General features: G+C 37.6%; 1 protein-coding gene across 4 annotated transcripts in view; it reads left to right on the top strand.

The window, feature by feature from the left end:
* Positions 1-19887, top strand: part of PARD3B (par-3 family cell polarity regulator beta) — a 924313-nt gene that overhangs the window by 723819 nt on the left and 180607 nt on the right. For all 4 annotated transcript variants that reach the window (XR_010380651.1, XM_031451950.2, XM_064485062.1 and 1 more), the window contains exon 19: positions 3245-3355. Coding sequence is in view for 3 of the 4 variants with exons in the window: in XM_031451950.2 (XP_031307810.1) it covers positions 3245-3355 (111 nt within the window). In the remaining variant the exon portion in view is untranslated. The remainder of the gene's footprint in view (positions 1-3244; positions 3356-19887) is intronic.

Below are 19887 nucleotides of genomic sequence, written 5' to 3'. Positions count from 1 at the left end.
ATTGGTTGATTTGACTATTATGGATGGTTCTTGCTTAGAAAAAAGTGCTTTGCAGAATTTACTTACAACTAACCTTTTCCCTATCACACATATCATACTCAGTCGCAAGCACAGGAAGCTCCTCTTGGATTGCAGCGCAAGTGAAATATTTTAGCTGCAGGAAGGAAAAACATACTGGTCATGGTAATAAAGATCAAGGTTGACTAGGGTACAGGTTAGTTTTACCCTTCAAAACTAAGAGTACTTTCATCTCAGAAAATCTAATACCTCCAAAATTTATAAGAAAATATTTGGGACACAGGAAAAACAAGCCTCGAGTCTGTAGAGATCTTGGCAACACTTTTGCCTTCATCAACTTCCTGAGGTATTATTTTACCCTCACTTTCTACAATTTTGATTTTTTTTTTTTTTTTGCTTCAGTACTGCTATATTTGGTGACATTTTGAGGGAGAATTATTTTTCTAAGTGATGTACTAAAGTATTAACTTCTCACATAAAGGAATTTAGAGTAATAATGTTCATCCCTAAGACTCTTCTGCATGGGTCTGAAAAGACAAAGAATGTATTTATTGAAATACATTATTTAGATATCTTCTGCTTTGTAAGTTAAAGAGAAATCTTGAATATATTAACACATCTGAATTATTTCAAAGTTAATGTTCTTGTATTTTATCTGTATTTTTTTCTCTTCCTAATTGACTTCTTTAAATGATATTATGTCATTTCTTCAGTGAGAAAGAGGAATAGATTCAGAAAGGGAGGCAGAAAAGAAAAAGAGACCTCTCCCCAAAGGTCTCCCCCCCACCAAAAAAAAAAAAAAAAAAGCTGGGGTTGGTGGAGTTGGTCCCATCATTGAGATGATGATGACTGATCAACCAAGATCCTCAGCCTAGACTGGATACAGAGAAAGAATTGCAGTAGGAGCGAGGACAGATGGAGAGTTGGCAAGGAGGAGAGAGGAAGTTCATGAGAGAGAATTTGCTGATTAAAATGTTAATTGAAAAATATTAGAGAAGTCAAGGCTGGGAGAGGCTTCTGAGGAAAGCAGGATACAGCCTGTACTTGGAGAGCACCAAGACTATAGATGTCATAGTCATATCTTCCATGTGTATATCCTCAGAGCTTCCATTTAACCAACAGCCTCTGCTTTGGATTGAAACACAATCCAGAAGGAGACAAATATTTGCCCACTTTTATGAAATTCTGAAGAAGATAGGAGTTCCTTACAGGTTTATAATTCAGGTCCTCATGTGAGGAGATTCTGACTCCCTGTGTATGTGTTGAAAGGCTGGGGGACAGGTGGAAGTGAGGGAAGGAGGGCAGTCAACCAAGCATGTGTAATTTGAAAAATGTCCTCAGGTTGGATGGATGGGTGCATAGATACATACATAGATACACAGATAGGTTGAGTAAGCTAAAGATAGAGATGCACACATATACAGAGTTAAAATTTGTAGCTATTTAATAAGAAACAAGAGACACATAGGATTTCCTTAGATTTAAGAGGAGTCTTTGACTAAAGAACATGCATAACTGAATGACTTTTTTCCTGGTTATCAGCAGAGCATCAAGTCATTTTCTTTTTAATTTGTGTTCATACCAAGACTATGGGAGACTGCTTCCAAAAAAATATCTGTTGGGAAAAATGCCTATCATTTAAGAATATGTCCTAGTAATAATTAATCACAGCTTTTTTTTTTCCATTTCAAATGTGCAATTTAATTTTCCCAAAAGTGCTAAGGAAACACAATATTCTTTTAAAGTATCATAATTGGAGGAAACCCTAGTGTACTGTTGTTTGGAATGCAAATTGGTACAGCCACTATAGAAAACAGTATGAAGTTTCCTCAGAAATTTTAAACTAGAACTACCCGGTAATCCAACAATCCCATTTCTAGATATATAGCCAAAGGAGTTGAAATCAGTATCTCACAGAGATATCTGTACTGCTAAGTTCACTGCAGCACTATTCATAATAGCCAAGATATGGAAACAACTTAAGTGTCCATCAATAGATGAAGGGATAAAGAAGATGTGGTATATATATACAATGGAACATTATTCAACCATAAGAAAAAAAGGAAATCCTAACCATTTGTGACAACTTGGATGAATCTTGAGGGCATTATGCTAAGTGAAATAAGACAGAGAAAGGCAAATAATTGTATGATGTCACTTATATGTGGAATCTAAAAAAGACAAACTCAGAGAAACAAGTAGAGTGGTGGTTACAAGGGATTGGGAGATGGAGAAATGGGGAAATGTTGGTCAAAGGGAACAAACTTCCAGGTAAAAGATGGACAGATTTGGGAATCTAATGTACAGCATGGTGATGGTGATTCTAGCAAATAATACTCTATCATATAGTTGAATGTTACTAAAAGAGTAGATCTTAAATGTTCTCATCATGAAAAAGAAATGGTAACTATGTGACAGGATGGAGGTGGTAGCTAGTGATGATGGTGATTCCTTTTTAACCTATAAATGTACAAATTCAACACATTGTATACCTTAAACTTACACAGTGTTATATGTCAATTACAGCTCAGTAAAGTATCATAATTGCTAGTGTGCCCAGTTAACTGCAAATATCCTGAGCACCAAGGAGTGCTCAGAGCACACTGACCCTGGACTGATTTAAGAAGCCTGAGGCTACATGAGAGAGTGAATGTGGCCTGAAAAAAAAGTGCAGTGTAGGAGGTGACCCAAGTTCTAATCCCAGTCCTGCCCTGAACTTGTTGGGTGGTCTTGGTCAAGGCTCAAGTCCTCTCAGAGCTTTTGGCTCTTCTTTTGTAAGATGAGAATATTGAAAGTCCCTTGAAGCACCATCACTGTATGATCCCTTGAGTTTAATCTTCAATGTCAGTGCCACCTGGAGCTCTGGAGGGCCTGATGAGGAGGTCGGTCCATTTTTAGCTGTATATTAATGACAGCCTTGCAGTTCTTTAATCCCTACCGAATGATGGTTTGAAATTTTTAATCTTTAATCATGATTTTGTATAGACTGCACAGTCAACAGCCAAAGAGAATGAAGGAAAGAGGGCAGAGAGGAAAAGGAGGGGACTTGAGTAACTATTATTTTTCTGCATTCAGTATCTTATTTTACTTCTATACTATGCAAAATAATCTTACCTTGCTTAGAATAAAGCATTATGATTTAATGAGGTCATCTCGTAAGTACCTTCCGTTAACTGTGAAAACACCATGATTATCGTTCACAATCATCTTCTCCATGTTTCCCTAGATTTGGAAAGAAGAAAGATGACAAGGGTGGAAAGGCTGAGCAGAAAAGTCCTCTGAAGCATGGTGGCCTGAGAGAAGAGGAACTGGAAAAAATGAAAGAAGAACGCGAGAGGTAAGTAGAAATGCTGAGCCCTTTCTTTGATTTTCATGCATGGTCTGTGTTTAATTTTCTTATAGTATCAGTCACCTGGAGAAATCTTATTTTAAGAAGCATAAAGATTGACTGATACAAAAGGAGAGACACCTGATATAAATGGAATCTGCCTTTCTGGGGAATTTTTACTTTATTTTGAGAAGAAATTAACTTCATGTTTTTATTTTACTGATACTTACGATTCCATAATATGCTACCCCCAGTTTTGATTGTATGGATGCTTATGCTCCCTATGGTTTAAATGAGGAGTTCTTCTTTTTTTTTTTTTAATAAAAAGGTCATTTGGATATTGATGTTTAGAATGATCAAATTTCCATAGTCTGTTCCTAATTTTTGTCAAGCTGTTGTATGCCTTCTTAATTTTATTCTGCTAAGCCCATTTGAGTACTGTAATCTGAGAAGTGCATGCCCTTCATTTTCAAAAAGCCAGTGTCTTTTATTAGGCCATCAGCAAGTTGCGAAGTATGTTGCCCATCTGTTAAAGAGCCGGTTTCATTTACTGAAATGACAGTTTGCAAGGGCTGAAGTCTCCTGTTTGAGGAGCTTAATGTTCCATTTGGACAAGAGGTCCTTCACATATCTTTGATGTTAACTCTGGCACTTATCCCAAGTAGGTGCGTAAATGTCTGATTTTGAAACATGTAATTGCGTATTCATATTTGTCCTGAAAACTCTGCCTTCACGACTAAATGAAGCCTGGAGAAAGACTAAGATTATTATACAATTTTAAGTATGTGATGCTGGCTTGATCATGTATGAGGCCAGATTTGCCCAACTTTTCCCTTACTCATTAGTAATAATAGTTCTTGGAGTTTTTAAAAAGTAAGTTCTTGTTCTTATTTTAATACTCTAGCATGTGTACTCAGAAAATCATACTTTTTCATTGTTTTTTCGGGCGTAAAGCAGGCTGAGTGTCTACTGTTAACCTTTGACCCTATCTTGTAGTCTATTCCCCTGAGAAGGCTGGCTTTAGCAAGAAAAAAAAAAAAATTATTTAGTCCTTTCTCATTTTTGAGAGCTTGACAAGCTCAGTTCCAGGGTCAGTAGAGCAGTTAAGAGGAAACCGAGTGCTTTCCATTGTTGTTGACTATTCACCTGTCAGAACTGCCTTGAAGAGAAGAAAGATGAATTCTCCATCATAGCCCAAGATTCAGTAATCTTGTAACGTAAAATGTAGTTCAGGCTAAGATTTTAATGCATATATTGGCAAAGACATCCATGTGGTGAGTCCGCATCGTAGATCTTTGCTGCTCCCCTGACTTCACTTCCTGAGGCACCATGTCTTGCCTCATCTTCAGGAAACTGAGCTGTTTGCTAGAATGCGGACTTCACATTTTTTGCACCTCAATACTTGCTTGGGGTTGGGGGGTTTCCCCTCAGTAGCTCGGGACCTCTATGCCAGCTAGAAAATTGATAACTCATAAAATAAGGTGGGTTGTCTTTAAGCGGGAGTTCATTTCCTTTCTGGCTTTGCCTTTAGGAAGCAGGTGCCTGAGGGAGTTCTATTCTTAAAAGCAGAACTATAAATTCACCTCAGCTGGTTATATAGCCTTCCAGTCCAATTTTCTTCAAATATGTCTGGTCAAAATATTGAAAGGACTATACTATTAGCCTCCACTTAGGACACTCCACATGTGGACACATAAAACACATCTGATATGGGTTTTCTAGAGACAACATCATCTCAGTCATGTACTAGGGGAAGATGTAGACAAGTTGATTTTATGGTTGGGTGCTATAGAATCAATGACCAAGGGCATTTCAGCAGCTCAGAGACTGAAGACCATAGAGGGTGGAGGTCAAGGCTGAACATTTGGCATTGCTCCCAATCCTGGAGTCCCATTTCTTGGCTCTCCACCACCCATAAGAAACCAATTCACAACTCTTAAAGAACTCAGCAGATGTATCACTCTTCATGGCCTGGCCACGGGAATAAAAAAATAGAATAAAATAGGAAATAGCGTATACAAATTCACAAGGTTGTCTTTTTTTGGACATTTGGAATTTGCTATCTTAAGAGGGTTCAAGCCATCGAGTTGCTTATTTGTTTCATCCTAGCTGTCATAGATATTGGGGGTGGGGTATAGGTCAGTGGTAGAGTGTGTGCTTAGCATGTAGTTCAGTCCCCAGTACCTCCATTTAAATAAATAAACAAACAAACCTAGCTCTCATCTATATAATGTTTTTTACATTAACATCCCTTTTTCAAAGAGTTTAAAGCACTTAAATAACATATATATTGTATATTGCTGAAGCCAGCCTTTCCCAACTTGTGAAAGACAATTATTAAGCTTTCAAGAATTTTGTGAGCTGGCTGTTAAACCACTAGTAGCTTGAAATTGGTTGTGGTGGGAGTATTGATACACAGAAATTGGCAAATGATGGTAAACTGGGTTTATTCAAAGAGCCAGTTCACCAACACACTGGTGCTGCTTAGTTACAACCAGGAAGAAATGATCAAAAGTAGAGGGAAAAAAAAAAAGAACTCAACCAAATCAAACCACATGACTTCTTATAGATGGCTGTGTTTCTCAAAGTGTGGCCCATGGACCACCTGCATCAGAATGAGTCACTTGGGGAACTTGTTAAAAAATGAAAATTTGTGAGTCCCACACCAGACTAGCTCTATCTTGGGAGCTCAGGAGTCTGTGTTTAATAGGTTTGCCCAGTGTGATTCTTCAGCATTCTGAAGTCTGAGAACCCCTGAGTTTGAGAGATAGGATTTAGCTGGAACATTAGATTAACTATTCTCATTCTATGAAAACTGTTACAGTTTGTTTCCCAAGAGGATTGAATAACCCAGTCTAAAAATACTGCCATCCTTCTCAGTTGCCCTCTCTGAAGCATCCTGGCACATGTTGTGCAAATTGAGAGGGCTCCTTACCAGTGCTCACTCACCCTAAGGGAACACGGAACACTTTCCCCATACCCCCCTCCCATGCACACAAGACTTACAAAGATAGTATGTTTATTAAGAAAATTTTGGAAACATAAAAAGTATAAAGATTATTAAAATCATGTATAATTCTCCCATAATTCCATCACCACTATTAAAATTTCTATGAACTTTTTATTATATATATTTTTATTTGAAGACTTAATATTCATGCTGCATATATCTTACTTTTTACCCAGCATTATATTGTGAATATTTCCCCATGTCATTAATGTTTTGAAAGTATGTCATGTTGATGACTGCCTAATATTCTGTGAGATCAATATATCATAATTTATTTACTTTCTGTTATCTTCAAACAAATAGTCTATTTCCATTTTTCACTGTTCCAAGTAATACCTTGATGAGCATCCAGGTACAAAAGTCCTTATAGATTACCTCTTAAATCATATAATTTGAAGGTTCAATTTCCTTGTAACTGTTTTGCCCAAGGGTTGATCTACACTCAACTCTACATTTTAAGGTTATATCATTCCTCTCCATTCCTCTCATTATTTTTCTTACGACTCTCATATCTCATTTTAATTTGCCTCCGTATCTAATTCCCACTATGGAGCTGTTTTGATGATTTATATGAATTTCTTACTCATAACTATAGCTATGAGAGGGTCAAAAAAGCCACAACAGGTGGATTGAGTTACTAGATTAGATTGAACGAATGCAGAGTCTAGAACAGTGGTTCTCAGTTCGGAAGGTGATGGGGGAGGAATTTTGCTTCCCAAGGAACATTTGGCTGTTTCTGAAGACATCTTTTATTGTCCAAACCTTGGAGAGGGTGTGGAGAGTGAGTTGCTACTACCATGTGCTGGGTGGAGGCCAGGGATATGGCTAAACATCATACATTGCTTGGACTTGTACATTACAAGACAGTTCCCATCCCCCAACTTATCCGAGTTATCCAGTTCAAACTGTCAGTGATGTAGAGGTTGAAAACCCCTGTTCTACTCTCTGGACTTCACAAAGAATAGGGGTGCTCTCCTGGGTATTAGAATTGCATTTTCTCATGACACCCCATGGCTAGTGCAGAATGATACACACCAGGTCACGTAACCCCAGAAGGATTATTAGCTATTTGAGAAACTGTTCCCAAAAATTGCTAGTGAATATTCCATCACTATAAGCTTGCAACAAAAAGTTTGTCTCAAAAATGTATTTTTAGTTCTGCCCTGCTGAGCACTGGCATCAGTGGTGATGCCTGTTGATCAGGTTTCAAATTCCAAGAAGCTGCAGGGGTTGACAGTGTGTCCAGTGACAGAATCATCTGGAACAATAGACTGAATCAAACATAAATAAACTTAATAGTAATAAATGTAAAGTCTTGCTTTTGGGCCCCCAAATGAACTGCACAAACACAGGATGTGGAAGGTTTGATTTAATACCAAATATATGAAAAATTTGCCTGATGGTTTCAGTTGAGGGTGAGCTTAGCATGAGTCAACATGAGGATATGCCTGCCAGAAACATAAGCCAGTCCTAGGCTACATTACTGGAAGTTCATGTATAAAAATGAAGGAAGAAACAATCATTTCTATTGTACGCTGCTCAGATCACACCTGGAATGTCCTTTGCCTCTTTCACACAGAAAATGGCAGCACTAAATCCATGTCTTTTGACAAACATGGGAGGACATGGGAACACGCAGCCTGCAGGGTTAAGACTTAGTCGATTTCCCACAATTAAAAAAAGATTAACATAGAAAAGGAATTAGATATATTTTGTAGCATCCGTTCTCAATTGTCGCTCTGTCTCCGCTTATTCATCCGTTCATTCATTTCCTTGATGATACTAACAAGGGATTCTTTTAGGAGAGGTAGCCTTCAGCTTATTAGAGGGGAAACATCCTGACAAATTAGAGCGCCTCATGCAGTGGCGAGTTTCTTGACATGGGGAATGTCTAATGAGAAGCTGGTGATTACACTGAGAACGGATTAGTGCACCAGGACAGGACTGGACTAGAATCAGAGTTTCATAAGACTCAGTCATCAATATAGTATCTTCACTGCCTTATTCACATCTATATATATCCAATTAAATAAGAATTTACATAAGTGCAAAACCATGCAAGTTAATATAATTAAATATATCAAAAATTATCTTGTGTGTCATTAATGCTGCATTTGTCCTTAGATGATCTCTATGACCTTTCCCAGATCTTAGCATATGAGAAATATACATCTCTCTGAATATAGAAGCATTTACTTTGGATTCCCTAGAGTGGCCTTCTTTGAGCTGGCTATGGCATTGGTTCAGTGACGTGTATGCACTATTCTTATCTGAATGTAGAAGCCCAAGGTTTTTGCTTATAATTGCATGTTAGGATTTTCTTAGTCTCATATTTGATTTCCTGAGCTGATCGTGTGTCCCCTCCCAACATAAGTCAAACAGTCCATGGCAGTCCTGTTTTAAATAAACTCATCATTTTGCTCATGCTTCAGTGAGATTGGCCATAATAAAACATTAGTTCCAAATGCTTATATCCATTGCTAAAAGGATGAATCCAATTTTATATTCAAAGATTACTTCGCCTAGAATTTTTTATCAGACTAAATTAAATTAGGGTTTTCCAAACATTCAGATTATGTAAATTAGTGTGGTGAGCTGAAAGCAAGAAATTGTCTTAACGAGTCAGTAAACCGTGTATTTTTTGTTTGATTCTAAGACTTTATCTTAAATTTGTAACTTTCTTCAAAGTGTGAAATTATCCAGATTCTTGGACCTATAAAGAACCTAACAACATGCATTTCGTACTTGTACTGTTAATACCTTCTCAAAAGTCAGGTGGAGATTGGTTAAAAAAAAGTATGTTCAGCCGATTTATTTGATTATTGCACTTGGGGAAAAGTCTCTGTTAACGAAAGGCTGTCTTCCATTAAAATCCCATATTACTGATCCTGAAATAAAATTTCCCTAAATGGAATTTCTTACTAAAATTAGGGGCGCAGGTGGAGTTTAATAACGTATGAGTTTACACTCGATCTTCTCTCTTACCATGTCAGAGTTTATTTTGCACGGGAGCTCATTTACTGTGTTAACGAAACGTTTTGGTAGCTCTTATTAGAATCTTAGTAGGGTAAGTGAGGAGATGGGGGGGTGGGCGGCAACCTCTCAAGCTTCAGCACTGAGAAGTATGAAAACATGTGGCTCTTGTTTTCAACAACTGGCCTGAATGGAACTCCTAAGTGAGAGCGAAGCTAAGATTTAGGAAAGTTCATCGGTTTCGGTGTCTGAATTCAAGGTTCTTAGTTTTCTTTCCTTGAGGAAGCCCTCCAAGAACTGCAGAGGCTTCTCCCTTGCCTTCAGCTGAGCTCCTTGTGGCCAGTTCCCTTAGTTTAAATCAATACATGTGTTTTTGATATTTGGCAAACCAAGATTTAATTACACAGCTGCAAGTTCCCCACATAAACGAAATGCATCTTCGAGAAATAAAAACATTCAGAAACCATTTAGAGTTTGAGAATACAAGTGGGTGAAAATCTATTCCCAACCTCTCAGCATTTTATTTAATTATGGGAGATTTTTATGTTACTGGAAATTGAAATGAAAACCAGAATGAGGCTAGAGTTTATCCAACATTTGTGCATACTGTAAAATGAAGATGCTTATTATATTCTAAGGAAGAAAAGGAAATTATATTCTGAATTAATATTTTAGTTGTAACCTACGTAAATGTTACACTTCTAAGTACATAGAGCAACAAATGAATTGACAAGATTTTTGTCATTATTGTATCCTAAAAAGAGTGCATATTTTACTGAAGGAACCAGAAGGTTGACTTTTTAATTTGCCAAGAGAGTCTCTATAGTTAATTATTTACTGAACTTAAACTTTGGCACTATTTAAATTGTTGAAAACACCCATGTTTTGGCATGATTACATACAAATGATTAATTCAGCATGGTTCTACTCCTCACTGAATATCCCTGTCTTTTGCAGTAGAATTTGCTAGGTCCTGTGGTGTGGGCAAAATAAAATGTTGGAACGATTCCCAGTTTTAATAGTTCCAATTTATTATTACCACTGAACCCTGATCAGATCATGGACTGGATTAGATCCCAGTTTTTCAAAATGCCCCAATTTATGGCTCCCTTAGAATCCTGATAAAAATGTGTATTTGAATAAGGCTTTGGTTGGCTAAAAGAGATCCAGTTAATTACTTTTAGATTCTTATTAGATCATCATTGCATGGAAGTTATGAAAAATATTACTCGATGGTGTTTCTCGGGACAAGGTCATGTTCTCATTTTATGCTGACAGAAAGAAGCTATCAGAGTTCTGTTTTTCATAGTACTAACCATCACAGTAAATGAAAAGAGATTTGCTATATCCCAGTAATTACTATTGATGCTTGTGTTAGGGTAAGGATAGCCTTTTTCCTAGAATAAGAATTAAAAACAGAGAGAGAGCAAGAGTGAGAGAGAGGAGAGGATGTCACAAACACAAGGCGTAGTGGCCACACCCCTACCAGCCCCCAGTCAGGGGCCATTTTTCAAAATTTACATCTTATTTAGAGAAGTGAGGGAGTGAGACATGGGGTGGGGTGCAGGTGGCTTTCTTCTCTGTACATTTATTTGATCTTCACGACACCTATCTTCTCAGCAGTGCTTGTGGTCCCCAGCAAAATTGGGCACATGACTGTATTCCTAGAGACAGGAGATGGGAACGCCTACATCTTAATGTCATGCCAGCATTTTTTATGAGCCAAAAGCCTTCTATGGAACTTGAATCAATGTTAGAAGTGCTATATTGGCAACTACTTGTCAGCCGAGCTGGATTAATACATAAAAGGAATCACTTGACTGGCATGCTTTCCAATGGCCATTTAGACAAACTTCTCAGATTGAAGTCCACCAGCTCTTTTAAAAAGTGTTTTAAAAGGATACTCTTATATTCAAATACCCTGGAGTGACACATTATATTACTGTATTCAATTATAGTGCTCTTGAAATACATTCTGAAAAGGAATTATGCTAAATTACCTGCAGTGATCCCACAGAAATGTTTAGAATATTTGATCTGATAAAAACGTGGAAAGAAGACCTAAATTCTGTTGATCTAGATACTTGGTTTTTAATACACACACAAAAGATAGAGTCAATATAATCAACAGACTTCAGTAATTCACTGGATTTTATACCAGTCAGAGGTACGGATGTATTTGGTTCAGTGAAGGTTACATACAGCAGAGGCAGAATTTGAGAACAATTTCCTGTGAAAGCTTTGGGCAGCAGTAACTAGACAGAAGGCTTTTGGTGACGAAAACTTAGGAATGAGAGTTCAGTACTTATTTTGTCAATTATTTTCATGTCTTTGGATAAACAACTTTTGAGAATGTATTCTTGAATTCCCTCTTTTTATTAGCATGAACTGAAATGATAGTAATAATTCTTTAGGGCCTGAGTTTTAGACATTTTGTTTGGATAAAATGCTTTTTAACTGCTAAGTTCTTTCAAAGAAGAAAATTTGAATAAATTAAAGTTAAGTATTTTCTAGGTTTTCTAAAGTAGCTCATCTTCATGTCTTATTTGAACATGTGCTATGTGGTATCCTGCTTTGGAAAGCTTCCGTGACAGCACACCCACTCTGGGGGCCAAGGTGGCTGTTCCTGTAGGTCTGCAGAGCTGCAGGCTGAAAGTATGCTCCACCTGTCATCTTCCCGATCTGCTCCTCTTCCCCTCGTCTTCTCCATATAGGCATCTTAACCTAGGCCTGTGATTTACAAACACCACATTTTGAATATGCTCTTTCCAAATCTCCTGGGCAGTTCTTTATATCAGTGGTTTTCAAGTAGGACTGGTTTTACCCCCAGGGGCCATTTGACAATGTCTGAAGACACTTTCAGTTGTCACACTAGGAGGAGGTGCTACCTGAGTCTAGTAGGTGGAGAGCAAGGGTGTCTCCCACCATCCCACCGTGCAGAGGACAACCCCGACAATAAAGAATCACTCAGTCCAACATGTCAGTTGTGCCAAGGTTGCCCAACCCCATTTGGGATAAATAGATAATCAGGTAATCTAGACAGAGAGGTCCAGGTGTAGAATGACATATGCTATGGATATGTCTGTGGTTGGGCCTGAGGATGTGTATTTTAAAACTATTTCCCAGGTGTTGCTTATAGCTATGTTGGGGCCAACTGGCCTGGGTGGTGGCCCAGGGGAGGCATGTGGCCAAGTAGAAAGATTACAAGACCCAGGAGTGGGTCAGACCTGGGTTAAAGACCTGACTCTGCATGAACACTGTCAAGCTGCTTAACCGCTTCAAGCCTCTGTGTTCTCATCCGTCAAATGAGAAGTCTGTTTTTCAGACGTGAAAAGTTTTACTTCTAAAGCAAGCTCCTGGTTCACTCTAAGGTGCTCAGTGTTAATTTCTGACCAGCTCTGGGGATTAAAGACCCCAGGTAATCCGTTTAGTTATCCTTTGTGAGCCCAGAACTGTCTGAGACACACCATCTGTGAAAGTTGCTGAGTTGGATACTGTCCTGATGAAGAAGGCCAACTTGAACGCAGACTTTGCCCGGCTGAGAGTCATGCCAGATACTCCCGTTCAAGAAGCTTCTCCTCGTTCCTTATTGATCACCAGTTGGAAGTTGTTCCTCGGGCACAGTGAGCTTGGCACAGGATGGCAGCGCAGTAGCTGGGGAGCGCTGGCTGCAACCAGTCTTGGCAGCCACGGAAACAAATTCAGGGAGGAGGGGTACAAATGGCATGGGTGACTGCCAGCCTCTCAAGTTCACAGGGTATGTGACTGCAGAAAACACTTGTAACCACAGTCATGAAATTCACAACATCCTCACATTTGCATTTCTGTTAAACATATTACATTAAAGGGAGGATCACTCTGGTCTGCCAGTATTTCAAATTCAGTCTTTGGTGGAAATGGAATAAAAGTGTCCTTTTCTTTCTCGTCCACTGTCCCCCACCCCCCTGTCCTTCCTCTGTAGTTTAATCACTTAATGACTTTGCAGTGCATCTGAATTGACTTCAGATTGGTGTCCAGAGAAACCTGACCCCTTTCCCAGTCTCAAACTCCAGCCTCCTTCTGCCCTGCGCCCTTTGTTTGATTTTGATATTGAAAGTTAGAGATTGAAGTGGTTTCAGCTGTGGCACAAAAGTCTCCTTTTCTAAGGGGTCACATAAAGGGCTTTTTTTAAAAACAACAATAACAACTGGCTGTTTAGATGGAAGCTGTCAGTATTCATGTTCTTGGAGGAACTTAACAAATAAATAATAATTTGTGAAATCATGATTTCTTGAAGCAGAGATTGTTAAATATGGTGGGTTGGGGAAGAGTGGATCCGTAATAATAGCTTAGATCAAAGTCATTCCTCTCTCCAAACTCACAACGGCTCTCTCTTTCCTATTGTGTACAGTCTAAACTTCTTAGCCTGTTGTATCTGACTATAGCCCGGCTTTCCAATCATAATTTCCATCCTGGCCAGTGAGACCCGTGTACTCAGCCAGTCTGGAATGTTCACTCTTTTGGAGATTACTTTAGCACTCTCCAACCTGGTGCCATTCCTAATACCATTCCCCTTGCCTGGAATGCTCTCCTTCTGCCTCAATTCATCCAGATCAATGCAAGTTCAATGAAATCCCACTTCTTCCATTTATACCTTCCCAAGTTACCTAGGTTGGAAGAAAATTCTTCCACTAAAGTAACCTGGCTCAAGTTACTTAATTTGGCTAATCTTACTTTTTTTTTTAACTGCAAAATGGGTCTATAACTATCATAACATTGCTGTGTGGACTAACTGAGATGGTGAAGTGAAGTGTTCAGAATAGTGCCAGGTATAGAGATGTTCAGTGTGTGGTGAACTTACATTTTTCTTAAAGACAGTGTTTATTTGAAAGAGAATGAGCATTAATATAAAATATTGTTAGATTCGAAGCCTGACTCTTCTGTGCATTGGCTTTATGTTTTGTTGAAACTTTCTGAGCCTCAGCTCACTCATTTGGAATTTTTTTTAAAAAGGAGAAATAATATCTAGCCTTCAGAGTTCCTGTGAAATTTTTACATAAGATGAAATGCATAAAGCCTCTTAGAGCAGAGCTTGGCCCAGAGTCGATACACATTGTTATTATTATTGTTATTTTGCTGCACTGAATTGTGGATGTTTGTGATTACAAACATGCTTTCTCTTCATTACTAGCTTGTAATGTCCTTAAGGTGAGAACCACGTTATAATTATATTTCTACTTCTCTCAGCATTACATTTCACAGAATAGGCACTCAAAACACAGTTGCTGAATAATGGGTGAATGAAGGAAGGAACAAATATAAAACTGCACTGATTTTAATTTTATTTTTCAAGTGAATAGTTGCTGGAATGGAACCAAGAGGCAGAATAGGCTAAATCAGTGGTCGACAGAGTTTAGAAAAATGAGACCTTCCCCTGGGCTATGAAATGGTGTCAAGAAGCATGAGATCATTTGTAACTGGCAGTGGAACAGTGGAAATGGGCCACTGAAGCGTAGTGGCCAGCCCATCCGGGCTGTCGGCACCTGTTTCCCTACCACTGAACCAGATCTTGAGAGACAAGACCTTAAAGTGAGTGAAATTCATCCATTTCACAAACAAATGGAAATGTTACGGGCCTAGAGAGTTATTTGTTTGGTTGTTGGTTTTGGCTTTGTTTTGGGTTTGGTTTTTATGGGCTTTTGCCCCCATTCTCTTCCATTGGTTTAAATTTAACCAGTGGAAATTATTTTTAAGTACCATTCATTTTGACCTTTTAAAATGAAAGATTTGCCTTTATGGGGAAGACTGAATTTGATTGTATAGATGAGAGACACTGTCCTTGGCTTATTCTCCATCAAAGGAGGATCCCTTTTGTGCTGCATGTTGATCTGATTTGATCAGAATTCATGGTGCAGATTCTATTTCAGGGGACAAGCATAAAAAACTGTAATGGAGGTGGAGGATCAGGAAAAATAGCACCAGCCGTTTGTAGTATACCAGATGCTATATAGCTGCTCTTGCAAGGAGGCAGTATCACTAAAACCCTAGTCCATAATTAGGAGTCCACACTACCATTAAATTAGGGTCTCTGCCCATAAGGCAATTCCTTATTATACACTCTCCTGCAACTTCGTGTCTTTCCTTCTTGTCTAGATCCTAGTTCTCTTGAGACATAGATTGCAACTTCTACTTGTTTCATTTCCTTACATCTCAGTAGAGAGAAGATATTTAGTGAAGTGCTGGTTAACTTAAAGTTATAAAATACTATAAGATTTAAAACAAGTTACTGATGTAATTTTTTAAAAATGAATAAGCTTCCAATAATCCATTGGAAAATAATAACTGTGTATTAAAATATGTTGCCTAAAATTCTTGCTTATTTTTGAAACTATAGTGCTTTGTTTAAAAATTATTTTGATTATAATAGTAAGCACCAGTTTTAAAAAAATAAAAAAACAAATGAGTAGAAAAGGAGTTGCTTAGATAAATCATTTTTAAAAAATAATAGTGAACTCTATTATTGACAGTAGCAACAGCTAATTAAAAATTCTATTAGTGAAGATGTAAAAGATGGCACATTTCCAATTCAGATTGACACTGGGGATGCAGATATAATTGATATTTGTTCAATAATCCTAAAGCGTTTCATGGTCTTTAATAGAAGTTGTGATAGCCAGAGAAAGTTTCAACTGCAAAAAATATATATTCCAGGTACTTAACGATATTTTCAAATCAAATATGAGTCTTTGCGAAAATACGTTTTAGCTGAATGATCATCAAAGGATATGTTAATGGGTTGACTTCGTTAAAGAGAAAAATCACTGAGTCAAGAAAATACATAGTGTAATTCATATATTTTTGATCTGGTTATAGTGGATGTAATAAGAAAGCCAAAAGAGGATAATTTACTAATTGGACTTCTAAATTTCAGAGCTACATTTTGTAATGGTCACATAAATAAATGCATATTAAAAAAATCTTCAATAACCAACCATTAAATATTCCACTTTGGGAAAACAAGATCATAGCTTTTAACAAATGGTTCAGTATTACAGTTGGCTGCTTTTGATCTTATTAAACTCAGATTGAGTATGTTCCTATATTTTTTTACACCACAGATTAAAATCTAGAGGTAGTAGTTTTTAAAGTTTTTAGCAATCAATTCTGTTCCCAATAATTATGTATTTACCTTGCCAATTTCAAAGGATAGATAAGTAAGGCCTGAAAAAGAAAGATTTTAAATGAAACCAGAACATTTTACAAAGTGTTAAGAAATGGGCAGTCAGTTTTTTAGGAAACATAATTCTTTTCACCAGCAAACAAAAATTCAATGCCAAGAAAACTGACATTATGCTAAAATATTCCCTGCCTCAGATATGTGTGTGACTTAACATAAAAATGGATGCTTAATATCAATGACCAATTCACATCATCAGATGATAACTGTTCAGAGGAAATAAATGTACTCTACTGGAGCTAGTCATGCAGCCCTCATTGATCAATCTGAAATAACCTCCTGCAGATGTCAATTACCATGGTTCACACTGCTGTAATTTACATAAACTTGGCTCTGCCTAAGTTCAAAAAAAATTTTTTTTCAAAGTTACATAATAAACCAATATGGTGTGTGAACCAAGATGGAAATTTAAGTTACCAAAGATATACTTAGAGGTTTTGCTTCTAAGCAAGAGAGAGGAACACATTTTACTAAAAGCATGCCAATTAAAGGGGTAAAATTGAGGAAGATCTCCAAAATATCACAAATTAAAAATAAAATGTGTGGTGTGTTTTTACAACTTTTCTGGAGCATTTGAAAACATACAAAACTATGTAGACATGTTTATGATTCTATTTACACGTTCATTTTTACATTGCCTTATAATCAGATAATGTTAAGGAAGGAATTTTTTCACCTAAAGGAATATGAGAACGTGTCGGGCACAGACTAGCTAAGGAGTGCTTACATTCTGTTTAAGTCCTTTGTGGCATCTGAGGTCATCTTTCTGGTATTAAGAGAGCTTAGCTGGCTGAAAGTTTTCCTATTTGTGCGAACATCTCCAATTGTGTGTGTGTGTGTGTGTGTTTGTGAGACTGATAGTTACATAGGTAGGTAACGTGCATGTTGGTTTTATAGTGCTGGGTAGTACACCTCTCAGCCCCCTCTTGAGCATTTAATAATCATTCCTTGACTGATTGGAAAAGTAGTATGCTTCAGGTTTAAATGAATTATTGCACAGCATCAGTTTACATGCCGTATAAAAGGATACTCGTGAAGAGAATTGGCTACTTGGAGGAGGAGGGAGGTGCTGAAAAGAAATCGAGAAAAATGTCACTGGGAGGAACAGAACACCCTGTGGGAAAGGTAACGCTTCCACCCCCACACTTCATCCCGGAAGTGCTGCTGAAGCCCTGGGCCTGCAGGTGAGCTCACCACGCAGGTGGCTTTGTTAATTTTGTTAAATGAAGACCGCTGGTTGGCTCAGATGGTTACGGCAACATGCTGATAAGGTTTATATGGTAAAAACTATACCCCTTTCTGAACTATTGATGCATTAAATAATCAGTACCCGTTGTGGTCCAGAGTACTGTAATAGCGTGTAACTGACTCAGAGATTCATTTTTTAAAAGGATCAAGAAGGGATCTTTACCATCAAGCCGTCCGTGACTCTTAAAAGTAGCCCGAAACAGTACCTCTAACTCCAGTTGAACATCTGAAAAATGTATTCTCTTGGACAAAAGGCCTTCAAGTTATGGGGACAAGTGAACTCTTATTTTTCAGGAAAAATGCCTGAGAGGACCCTGGAGCATGTCATCATTTTATACAAAAGGTGGCACGTTCCATCCCATACTGAGTTCATCCAGTGCATCTCTTTGCACCTCTTCTTCATAGCCCTTCAGCCTGATCCCCACATGCTGGTACCTTCCTGAAAAGATTAAGCCAGCCTCCTTTACCTTTTACTGAAGTGCAGAAGTATTTCTGAATCTGTTCTGTGTTTAACAATACTAGGTACCATTCAGGCAGGATGTGGACTACAGACTGGCCTTCTCGAGAGCCCTCCATTGAGGTCACGTCCTGCCTACTTCCTGTGCATTTTTAAGATCGAACAAGCAGGTTTCTTTTTAACTGGCCATACTCATTTGGATAAATTATGGCTAATCCTTACTGTCTTCTATTCACTTTTTTTTTCTTTTTCACATTTCTCATATGAAAGGTCACCTTTCGTTGGTCATTTCAGTTGAATAGTTCCCAATGTGAGTTCTAAAATCATGGAAGAAAGATTTGTATATTGGTGAATTTTAGTATTTTTGGTCGTCTGGAGAAATAACATAATCCATTTTACGTCCCTAGATCTTTTTTCCTCAAGATAGACCACCATGCCTTTGAACCTGAAGTTAAACTGAGGTCATAGGAAAATTTTCCACTTAGAGGATTTGGGTACATACCTCCTGCTACAATTCACTTTTGACTTGTTAAGTTACGTTTGGACTGAATTCTTACATAATTCAGCAAACATTAATTGAGCAGCTAGGCACTTGGGGAAATAGCAGGATAAGGAAACACAACCTAGATGGTACCCTCAACAGATTCATAATTAAGAGAGAGGAGAGAGACCAACACACAGATAGTTACAGTGAAGTTACACTGTGATAAATATTGCAATAAGACAAAAAAATGCTGTATAATCACAGAGAAGGCAGCCAGGAAAAAACTATGTTATAGCTGAAACAATAGAACAGACCTTCTTTATCATCTGATATTTCTAGACACTTTCAATGAAGTCATTAAAATCAATTGTAAAGTACAACTGAACTGTGCAGCAAATTGAGAAAGACTTTTAAAAATCTGAATTCTTAATCCCATCAATAATATATGATATTTTTGCTGCTAACTAGAGAGGAGTTTAAGACTCAGGAAAAAATTTTTATTTGAAATCTAAAGGAATTTCTAAGCAATCAGTGTACTTTCTATTATAGTTTCTTTTTCTAAAGCTGAGAAAGGAGACATTTGAAAAGTTTAGGGCAAAACTTTCTGGGAAAATGGCAGTTAGTTGAGGCAGCCACATAACTATAGGTTTATAAGTATATATTATGGAAGACCTAGTCTGCAGAAAAATACAGAATTTCTTTAAATATTTTAGCTATGAAGAATAATAATTTTAGTAGTCAGGAAGGCATTTGACAAAATATTTCTGTTGATAGGCTGAGTTTCATGCATTCTATTTGTACATGGGTCTGTGTGCTACATATATGTGTATATATATGATATGTGATAACAGAGCACCATAATCCAAAAAAGTAGAGCAAATTGAACTTTTGTAACAGTTTTGAAAAAACCAATTCGGGTAACAAAAGGCCACATTTTTCCCCTTTGTCCCACGTATTGCTGTGGGTCTCTTGGACTCAGGCTGCCTGAGAAAAGTAAGTTCCATATTCTATACAATTCACTTACCCTTTAAACTTTTTCAAGTTAGTAATTACACCAAAATTGCATTCATATGAACTCAACTAACCAGATTCTTTCATAATTCTTTTAAACACCCACAGGAAAGGAAAAAAAAAAAAAAAACAGAGGGAGGGG

Source organism: Camelus dromedarius, chromosome 4 (assembly GCF_036321535.1).
Source record: "Camelus dromedarius isolate mCamDro1 chromosome 4, mCamDro1.pat, whole genome shotgun sequence".
NCBI lineage: Eukaryota > Metazoa > Chordata > Mammalia > Artiodactyla > Camelidae > Camelus > Camelus dromedarius.
This window is presented reverse-complemented; position numbering and strand designations above follow the sequence as displayed.